The sequence below is a fragment of the Bos javanicus genome, chromosome 20 (assembly GCF_032452875.1).
Source record: "Bos javanicus breed banteng chromosome 20, ARS-OSU_banteng_1.0, whole genome shotgun sequence".
Taxonomy (NCBI): Eukaryota; Metazoa; Chordata; class Mammalia; order Artiodactyla; family Bovidae; genus Bos; species Bos javanicus.
Window position 1 is genome coordinate 187,053 of NC_083887.1, and position 10,991 is coordinate 198,043.

General features: G+C 39.8%; 1 protein-coding gene across 2 annotated transcripts; it reads left to right on the plus strand.

The window, feature by feature from the left end:
* Window positions 1–804: 804 nt before the first annotated feature.
* SPZ1 (spermatogenic leucine zipper 1) lies at window positions 805–8,668 on the plus strand. 2 transcript variants are annotated; one of them, XM_061393164.1, is made up of 4 exons: window positions 805–2,442; window positions 2,864–2,983; window positions 8,152–8,195; window positions 8,599–8,668. In XM_061393164.1, the coding sequence occupies exon 1, from the start codon at window positions 1,160–1,162 to the stop codon at window positions 2,273–2,275; it is 1,116 nt and encodes a 371-aa protein (XP_061249148.1). In that variant the 5' UTR covers window positions 805–1,159; the 3' UTR covers window positions 2,276–2,442; window positions 2,864–2,983; window positions 8,152–8,195; window positions 8,599–8,668. The 2 variants fall into 2 exon arrangements, with proteins under 2 accessions (XP_061249148.1, XP_061249147.1); XM_061393163.1 differs by lacking the exon at window positions 8,599–8,668 and having other exon boundaries at window positions 8,152–8,544.
* The last annotated feature ends 2,323 nt before the right edge of the window (window positions 8,669–10,991 follow it).

Consider the following 10,991-nt stretch of genomic DNA (forward strand, 5'->3'; position numbering starts at 1 on the left):
TAAAGGATGCCTGCATTCAAAGCCAAGAAATTCTCAATTTGTAATTGTGTTGTTAAAAACCATAGAACAGTCTTTTGGACTATGTGGGAGAGGGAGAGGGTGGGATGATTTGGGAGAATGGCATTGAAACATGTATAATATCATATATGAAATGAGTTGCCAGTCCAGGTTCAATGCATGATACTGGATGCTTGGAGCCGGTGCACTGGGACAACCCAGAGGGATGGTATGGGCAGGGAGAAGGGAGGGGGGTTCAGGATGGGGAACACGTGTATACCTGTGGTGGATGGATTCATGTTGATGTATGGCAAAACCAATACAATATTGTAAAGTAATTAACCTCCAATTAAAATAAATAAATTTATATTGAAAAAAAACATTCAGATATTCTCTGATTAGAATAGAACATTTTTTAATGGAGCTATTCCTAACATTATCTCCCTAAATCACAGAAAGACTGAAGCAATTTTTGTGTTCTATTTTGTAAGGATTACTTTCTTTTGCAGAAGCACCTCTCCTAGAAGGGGAGCAATAAGGGCTCCAGGCGCTATGAAAGAATAGGGACTCTCCCCAGGGACAACTTCTCTCAGCCACGCACTTAAGTGGTACAAAAACATACCACAGTTGAAAACAGGTTGTGTATGGTGGGGATAAGGGGAAAGTCAATGACTATGATGAATATGAAAGTCACTGAATGAGATGAATAAAACATTTCCCCACCCACAAAAAAAAAAGGCGGCGGGGGGAAGACTGGTCTAGCTCTAGGTTAGTCTTGAGTCACCAGGTGGGAGTTTAAGAAGCTTCTGTTGAGACCCAAAGGAGACAGAATCTAGAGACAGGCCACAATGGTGCAGTGACAGAATAAAGACCTGGTTGCTAGGGTCAGGGAATCACCACCAGAAGCCTGGAAGAAGAGAAATGGAGCCCTAGCTCCTAGTCCCCTTTCCCACCCTCCTTCCTCTTAGGTTGTGTGAGATGTTACCTTTCACCTAAACATCATCTTCCTGATTTCAGACCTTTTAACTCTGGTCTCTGAGTTCTGCTTAGTTCCACATGTTCTACCCATTTGCACAGAGGACCACCACCTCTCCTTTCTGGAATCGCTAAGGTTTTCTACTTCACTTGTGACCTGGTCATCAGCCCTACTAATTCAGCTGAGATGGAAGTGCCCACCCTCTCCAAAACACTTAAGCCTCCTGATCTCAATGAAGAGTCTTTGGACCTTGGGATTATGATTGCCTTATTTGAAATTGGATCAATTCCCCCAGTTTCTTGCAGTTCTCTTCCTTCACTAAAAAGTAGTGACCACGAAGCAATTGAACAGCGAATTGCAAAGAAGTTTGAAAGCCTCTTAAAAGAAATTAAAGATATTGTTAAACATGTGACAAGTTATGAACAGAAGGTCACAGAAACAAAAGAACCTTTTAAGGAAACCAATATGTTTGAGGTGTCAGAACTTAGAGAAAAAATCATAGAACTTGATGAAATAAATAAAGAACTAGTGAAAAAACTGCTTGCTAGTTTGGACCTAGGGAAAAAAGAGAATGCAAAGAAACAGGAGATGAGGTTGGACAACCAGAACTCTGAGGACACAGTGCAAGACTGTTCAGGGGATTTGGTAAATTGTTCAAAAGGACAAAAAGCCCTTCCTGAAACTCAGCTAAGTAAGGAAAAAGCAAAGCACGGATTCCCTCACATTCAAGAAGAAAATATCAGACTGAGGAACAACATGGAGCGGTTACTACAAGAAGCAGAACACTGGAGTGTGGAACATACTGAGCTCAGCAAACTAATAAAATCCTATCAGAAATCTCAGAATGACATCAAAACTCTTAAAAATAATGGCACCCATTCCCCAACTCAAACAAATAATGAGTCAGCTAAGCAAGAGCTGGAGGAACAAGTGAAGAGATTGAAAGAAGACACATATTCATTGCATTTGATTGCAACCTTGCTGGAGAATGAATGCCAAATCTTAGAGCAGAGAGTAGAACTGCTTGATGAACTCCATCATCAGAAGGAAGAACCTCTACAAGGGGAGCCAATGCAAATAAATCATGAGCAGAGCGACAAGGAACAGAAGCTACCAGAGGCAGAGAAGGTCAAAATACATGAGAAAAACATGCCAGAAGTGGAAGGTACATTTCGCAAAAGAGATCAGTTCTTTACAAGCCTGGATATTTGTCATAATAAGAAAGCTCATAATAACCAGTTCAATACTCGTATTGCAAAAAGAGCTCTTGTGGTAAAGAGGCCAGCTAGCAGCTTAAGTTAAAAAATACCAAAAGTAGAAGAAAAGGCAGATCTTCAAAAAACTATGTAGTACATCCAGCTCCAGGCATATCAATCATCAAACCTAAGAGAGACCTGTTTGTTCAACCAAGAAATAGCCATAGAACAAGAAGATTAACAATTAACATTATTCATTACCTTGATGGTTAGGTAAGTTTGGTCTTTAATGACCATCAATGTCAACTTTTGCTCACATTAGTCATCTTTACAAGCTGGTTTTGTAGTTATTACACAGAGATCTATGACACTTTAACCAAAAGTGAGAATTTACAGGTCCAAATAAGTAAAGATCTAAATAAAAACCACAACAAACAAAGGAAGGGATTCTTTTTTCTTTATTTAATCATTGCCTTGGGGAGAGAAGTTCTGGGGGAGAAAGTATGTAACACTTTAATTGTGAACCTTTCAAACTCCCTTTCAAACACATATTCCTTTTCCTATTTATTATCCACTGAAGTGTGGGCTGTAGTGGAGTTTTAAAAAAGCTGATAAGTCACTCCTAATCTTCTCGTAAATTTCCCTATTCCCTGGATCTACTGTTACTAATATTCCCTTCTTGTTCCTCAACTAGTAAATGGTGGGCATACCAGGCAGCAGAGACCCTTGGGGAAGGACACCTTGGCTTCTTTAGAAGAATAGATGTGTCTCAAGATTTTGTTCTGTGCTGGAAAAATTCCTCTCATTAATCCAGGTGAGGATAATTATTCAGAATTACTCAGGGAAAAAGGCATTATCATCTGTTAAGAGGACTGAACTTTTGGTTCCAGGAAAGATGGAGCAGAATCACTTTTCCCTGTTCCTCCCATTCAGTTCAGTTCAGTCGCTCAGTCGTGTCCGACTCTTTGTGACCCCATGAATCGCAGCACGCCAGGCCTCCCTGTCCATCACCAACTCCCGGAGTTTACTCAAACGCATGTCCATCAGGTCGGTGATGCCATCCAGCCATCTCATCCTCTGTTGTCCACTTCTCCTCCTGCCCACAATCCCTCCCAGAATCAGAGTCTTTTCAATGAGTCAACTCTTCACATGAGGTGGCCAAAGTATTGGAGTTTCAGCTTCAGCATCAGTCCTTCCAATGAACACCCAGGACTGATCTCCTTCAGGATGGACTGGTTGGATCTCCTTGATTGAGTCTTGGTTGAGTCTCCAAGGGACTCTCAAGAGTCTTCTCCAACACCACAGTTCAAAAGCATCACTTCTTCGGCACTCAGATTTCTTCACAGTCCAGCTCTCACATCCATATATGACCACTGGAAAAACCATAGCCTTGACCAGATGGACCTTTTTTGGCAAAGTAATATCTCTGCTTTTTAATATGATATCTAAGTTGTCATAACTTTTCTTCCAAGGAGTAAGTGTCTTTTAATTTCATGGCTGCAATCACCATCTGCAGTGATTTTGGAGCCCCAAAAAATAAAGTCTGACACTGTTTCCCCATCTATTTCCCATGAAGTGATGGGACCAGATGCCATGATCTTCATTTTCTGAATGTTGAGCTTTAAGCCAACTTTTTCACTCTCCTCTTTCACTTTCATCAAGAGGCTTTTTAGTTCCTCTTCACTTTCTGCCATAAGGGTGGTGTCATCTGCATGTCTGAGGTTATTGATATTTCTCCCTGCAATCTTGATTCCAGCTGTGCTTCTTCCAGCCCAGAGTTTCTCATGATGTGCTCTGCAAACAAGTTAAATAAGCAGGGTGACAATATACAGCCTTGACGTACTCTTTTTCCTATTTGGAAACAGTCTGTTGTTCCATGTCCAGTTCTAACTGTTGCTTCCTGACCTGCATATAGGTTTCTCAAGAGGCAGGTCAGGTGGTCTGGTATTCCCATCCCTTTCAGAATTTTCCACAGTTTATTGTGATCCACACAGTCAAAGGCTTTGGCATAGTCAATAAAGCAGAAATAGATGTTTTTCTGGAACTCACTTGCTTTTTCCATGATCCAGCAGATGTTGGCAATTTGATCTCTTGTTCCTCTGCCTTTTCTAAATCCAGCTTGAACATCTGGAGGTTCATGATTCACGTATTGCTGAAGCCTGGTTTGGAGAATTTTGAGCATTACTTTACTAGTGTGTGAGATGAGTGCAATTGTGTGGTAGTTTGAGCATTCTTTGGCATTGCCTTTCTTTGGAATTGGAATGAAAACTGACCTTTTCCAGTCCTGTGGCCACTGCTGAGTTTTCCAAGCTAAAAACCCTGAGCATTAAGTATTAATATAAAATGAATGCAAGAAGACTCTGAAAGATGGAGTAAAGGAGGTGTAATAGCCAGGGTCCCCGAGACTTAATGAACGACGTACTGTGTTGTTTCCTGAGTTTTCTTTTGTCTCTTATATATGCTGGGAGATGACAACCCAGAAATGCCAACACATTTAGACAAAAAAAGCAGGCACCACCCCCTTACTCCCCAACCCAGGCCTGCTTTCTCTTGACAGAGGATGAGAAAACAGTCTGGCAAGAAAGAAACTTTTTAAAAAATTGCCCTGCTCTGGCCAAACTGCATAAAATTGTCTTGCTTCCACTCTCATCCTTATCAGCAAATACTGAGCAAAAACACTAGGCTTTCACTGTTGCCTGGCAGTAATGAAGCACTCTTCTGTCTTCCTTCCGAGGTGGTACATACAGAGGTGGCCGAGAAGAAACCTTGGAGTTTCTCTCCCACGTGATGATAACAAGTTGCTCCTCCCTCAGCCCTTTTCCCAGTAAAACTAAATATCAGTGAAGGCCCTGTGGATAGCCTAGATTTCTATACTCTTCCCCTGTTCTAAACCTAAAACAAGAGGTTTAAGTAGGATCCACAGTCTCAGAACACAATGCCCCAAATGTCCAGAAAAGATAGAAAAATAACTCACTCATTATACAAAGAGAAAATCTCAACTTGAATGAGAGAAGATGATTAACAAGTGCCAACAATGGCATGATACAGATGTTAGAATTATCTAACAAGAAGTGTAAAGCAGTCACAAAAATGCTTCACTGAGCAATTGCAAGTACTGTTAAAAAAACAAAAATAATAGAAAGTCTCAGCAAAGAAACAGAAAATATAAAGAAGAAACAAATGGAAATTGTAGAAATAAAAAATATAATATGTAAAATAAACTCAATGAATGTGCTCAATAGTAGAATGTTGATGTCAGAGGAAAGATTCCGTGAACATGAAGACAGAAAACTAGAAATGACCCGTTCTGGCCAGCAGGAAAAATAGGCTGAAAAAACTCCCATAGTCTCAAGAAGCTTAAAATAAAAACTATCTAACATTGGTGTTATCAGAGTACCCCCAAAAAAGGTAGAATGTGGGCTGAAAAGTATTCATTGAAAAAAAATGGCTGAAAATTCCACAAATTTAGTGAGAGGCATAAACCTATAGCAGAGAAAGCAATGGCACCCCACTCCAGTACTCTTGCCTGGAAAATCCCATGGATGGAGGAGCCTGGTGGGCTGCAGTACATTGGGTCGCTAAGAGTCGGACACGACTGAGTGGCTTCACTTTCACTTTTCACTTTCATGCTTTGGAGAAGGAAATGGCAACCCACTCCAGTGTTCTTGCCTGGAGAATCCCAGGGACGGGGGAGCCTGGTGGGCTGCCGTCTATGGGGTCGCACAGAGTCGGACACGACTGAAGAGACTTAGCAGCAGTAGCAGCAGCAGCATAAACCTATAGATTCAAGAAACTGAGTGAACTCTAAACAGTATAAATTCAAACACATTTAAGGCACACATAAGCAAATTTCTGAAGCCTAAAGACAAAGTAAAAAAGCAAGTACAAAGAACAATGGTGGAACAATGATCCAAATGACAGTGACTTTCTAATCAGAAACCTCCAAGGCTAGAAGGAAACAAATATTTTTCAAGAACTGAAAAAAAACATCAACCCAGAATTGTTTACCCAGTGAAAACAGCCTTTAGGAATGAAAATGAAATCAATACATTCTCAGAGGAAAACTGAGAGGATTTGTCACTATTTGTTGAGAAAGCTCATTTAGCTATACATCTAATTCTCATTTTTTACATTCAAGAAAATGAGTGTTCCCTTTAGCCTCAGGCTTTGTCTTATTCTATTCCCAAAGAGTAATTTCACATAAGTTCTGTTCAGTTCAGTCACTCAGTCAGGTCTGACTCTTTGCGATCCCATGGACTCCAAGCAGTCCAGGCTTCCCTGTCCATCACCCACTCCTGGAGCTTACTCAAACTCATGTCCATGGAGTTGGTGATGCCATCCAACCATCTCATCCTCTGTTGTCCCCTTCTCCTCCCGCCTTCAATCTTTCCCAATATCAGGGTCTTTTCCAATGAGTCAGTTCTTCACATCAGGTGGCCAAAGTATTGGAGTTTCAGCCTCAGCATCAGTCTTTCCAATGAATATTCAGGACTGATTTCCTTTGCTATTGGCTTGAACTCCTTGCAGTCCAAGAGACTCTCAAGAGTCTTCTGCCACACCACAGTTCAAAAGCATCAGTTCTTCGGTGCTCAACTTTCTTTATAGTCCAACTCTCACATCCACACATGACTATTAAGATGGAGATTTGTTGGCAAAGTAATGCCTCTGCTTTTTAATATGCTGTCTAGGTTTGTCATAACTTTTCTTCGAAGGAGCAAGTGTCTTTTAATTTCATGGCTGCAGTCACCATCTGTAGTGATTTTGGAGCCCAGAAAGTAAAGTCTCTCACTGTTTCCATTGTTTCCTCATCTATTTGCCATGAAGTTAATGGGACCGGATGCCATTCACATAGGAGATGCTAAATGGATGAAATGAGAAACTACAACATAGCTGAATCAAACAATCGCTTCTTACACTTCAGCTTGTTCATATGCATTACCTGAACAAATTGTCAATATCATTTGTTTGTCAGATGTTAAGAGTATAACTTTCTAGTTCTTCATACAAGCACTGCTGCTGCTGCTGCTGCTGCTGCTAAGTCGCTTCAGTCGTGTCCAACTCCCTGCGACCCCATAGATGGCAGCCCACCAGGCTCCCCCGTCCCCGGGATTCTCCAGGCAAGAACACTGGAGTGGGTCATACAAGCACTGAAAGTGCTAATTACAGGATTTTCACATTTTTGAGGGAAATGCTGTAACATGCAACATTTGTTGCATAAGCACAAACTCCAGATAGTCAGAGTGTCAACTTTATGTAGCACCATTGTTGCTGTTGTCCAGTCACTAAGTCATATCCAACTGTTTGTGACCCCATGGACTGCAGCACGCCAGGCTTCCCTGTCCTTCACTACTTCCCAGAGTTTGCTCAAACTCATGTTCATTGAGTCAGTGATGCCATCCAACCCAGAAGTAAAATTTCCACTGGTGAGAACTCAGTCACCAGGCCATACCTATCTGAAAGCAACTGGAAACTGAGGTTTTTAGCTGGGTAACTATGTCACCCAGGCAGAGGGAAAATTAATTTTGGAACACTGTGAGATGGAGAGAAAGTATTTTTGTATTTCTGCACTGTTTGGGTTTTCCAGGCAAGTATTATGGCAACTTGAGATCCCAGACTCAAAGGAAGCTGTAGAAGATATTTTCCCACTACATAAGTAATCAGAGTTCTAAAGAGTTATCTAACTTTAAAGATAGGTGTTAACATTTTAAGTTGGGGTGCCTCACCCCAACTGGGATTTGGAGACGTGTTTTGTAAAGCTGGAGACACTGAAATTACCTAATCCCCCGAGAGATTTACATTATAAAAGGCTTAAGAGTGAGAACCCAGGATCCAGAGGGTTTTTTTCCTCTCTCCTCTTAGAGGGGGAGAAAACAGCTGTCTTTTTTTTTTCTGCATAAAAGCCTGTATTTCTTCTCTCATCTTTCCTCCCCCACATTATAGGCCCCAGTGCTAGGGTGACATCTGGTTCTCATTTCTCTCCAGGGGTAAGAATTGGAGCAAGAGGAACTAGCACAATTATGATTGATGTAAGTAATAATCATCTGTCTCTGATTCAAGAACCTCATGTGTCCATTCAGGATAAAATAGAGATGAATATTAAACTCCAATAAAGTCGATCAGAATCTCCACCACAGGTCCTATTTTAAATGAAGCATAGGGCATGAGAAATTTTCACATATTGGAAATACAAAAAATGTAATTTGAAATATTGCTTCCTACTCCATAAAAGTTTTTTTTTTTCCCCTCCTGTCTAGAATATGTATCATGTTATAAATAACCTAACAGAGGAAATTTTCCTATAACAGCCCTTAGTAAAAGAAAATGATTTCCAGTTAAACAGTATTGAGGTACCAAAAGAATCACTTTTTTTTTTTTCCTTTTGCCTTTCCCTCTAATGGAAACTACCATCCACTCTATTCTATTTTCCAGCCATCTTGGTTAATAAAACACTGTGCAGTTCTGCTATACTTTATCAAACATGTGGTACATGTTATCAAGAAAAAAATTTTTTTTGCTTAAATAAATTACAGCTTTTTAATTATCAAATAGAGTAAGTAATTTCTGCTATACCAGACCTTCTAGATTTGGTTGTCAGACTTTATTTTTCTGGGCTCCAAAATCACTGCAGATGGTGACTGCAGCCATGAAATTAAAAGACGCTTACTCCTTGGAAGAAAAGTTATGACCAATCTAGATAGCATATTCAAAAGCAGAGACATTACTTTGCCAACAAAGGTCCGTCTAGTCAAGGCTATGGTTTTTCCTGTGGTCATGTATGGATGTGAGAGTTGGACTTTGAAGAAGGCTGAGTGCTGAAGAATTGATGCTTTTGAACTGTGGTGTTGGAGAAGACTCTTGAGAGTCCCTTGGACTGCAAGGAGATCCAACCAGTCCATTCTGAAGGAGATCAGCCCTGGGATTTCTTTGGAAGGAATGATGCTAAAGCTGAAACTCCAGTACTTTGGCCACCTCATGTAAGGAGTTGACTCATTGGAAAAGACTCTGATGCTGGGAGGGATTGGGGGCAGGAGGAGAAGGGGACGACAGAGGATGAGATGGCTGGATGGCATCACTGACTCGATGGACGTGAGTCTGAGTGAACTCCGGGAGTTGGTGATGGACAGGGAGGCCTGGCATGCTGGGATTCATGGGGTCGCAAAGAGTCGGACACGACTGAGCAACTGATCTGATCTGATCTGATCTGAAGTGTAATAAAATTATTCTTCTGCCACAAGGTCATATATATTTTTATCTAATCCTAAACATGTAAATGAAATTCCTGAAAACAAGTCATTTTTAAGGGTGTTTCCTGTGAGTTCCAGTGGGTAATAATCCATTATATTCTTTCAATTAATGTAAGATTTATTTGGAGAAGTATCATGGCATTTTCTATGTGGAAGAATCTTCAGGCCATCACTTGTTGACAGTGAAAATCTGGAACGATAATTAGTATTGACCTTATTGAGTTCTTTAACACAATATTTTCTCATACCTGTCAAAGTCCAATTAAAAATTGAACTATTTTTAATTGTTCAGAGGTCCAGTCTTATCATCAGTATACTTCTGTCCAGCAGTGATAGTAACTTTTAAGAAATACATTTTTGGTTAATCCTCTTAGGAAAAAGGGGAAATTCGTACAAACTTCCTAGTCAAATAAATTTTTCTTAATAAATTCTTCACAGTAATGAACTAGATTCTTGATTTCAGAGTGCTTGGATCCCTATAAAGTTTTTCCCATCACGCCATAGCAGTGCCACAGATCATTTAAAGTTCTTAACAACTTATGGGCTTCCCTGATAGCTCAGTTGGTAAAGAATTCACCTACAATGCAGGAGACCCTGGTTCAATTCCTAGGTCAGGAAGATCCCCTGGAGAAGGGAAAGGCTACCCACTCCAATATTCCGGCCTGGTAAATTCCATGGAGTAAAGTTTTCCCCATCAAGCCATAGCAGTTCCACAGATCTTTTAAAGTTCTTGACAGTAGTAATAGTAATATTTTAGTAAAAACAAGCACCTTGTTTCCCCTTTAAAATATATTCCATGAGCCAAACATTATTTTTTAAAATTTGGTTTCCATTCAGATCAAAGAGCTTATTTACTACCTTTTAACTATTTAAAAAATTATGAAATATGACAAATATAGAAAGGCACATAAAACTCATATGTACAATTAAACAAATGATTAAAAATTAAAAATCTATGTAATCACCCATTTGGTCATATCATACTATTTTCTAAACTGTGGCCACACCAGTTTATGTGTCATTATCACTCTAACAGCATTTCTATTGCCCTATAGTCTCACTTAAATTTAGTATTGTCAGACTTTTTAATTCAATGGTCATGTAATAGTACCTCACGGTGGTTTCAATTTGTATTTCCTGATTACTGAGTTTAGTTAACTTTTTGTTTGTTAGCCATTTGCATTTCGTTTTCATGAAGTGCCTATCTTTTGCTTCAGGTTATTGATATGTAGGAGTTCTTCATGTATTCTGAGCACTGTGATGATTATGAGTTGCAAATATTCTCTCTCACTCTGTCTGTGGTTTGGCTTTTTTACTTTTCTGCATTTCTTTTGCTGAACTGAAATTCTTAATTTCAATGTAGTCCAATTTATTAACCCTTTCCCTTTTAATTGTGCCTATGTTTTGTTTAAGAAGCCCTTACCTATATCATGGATAAAATTATTCTAAAGTGCTTTAATTTCTTGCTTTTTCACCTTTATTTCTCTAATCTCTCTGAATTGGATCTAGACAGAGATTCATCAGAGTATTGAGGTTGGTTGTGCAAGGATTCTGTAATTATGGATATGTTCATGTCCT

Excerpts from the sequence above, each read along its gene's own strand:
- SPZ1 (XM_061393164.1), top strand. The coding sequence starts at position 1,160 with ATGGAAGTGCCCACCCTCTCCAAAACACTTAAGCCTCCTGATCTCAAT.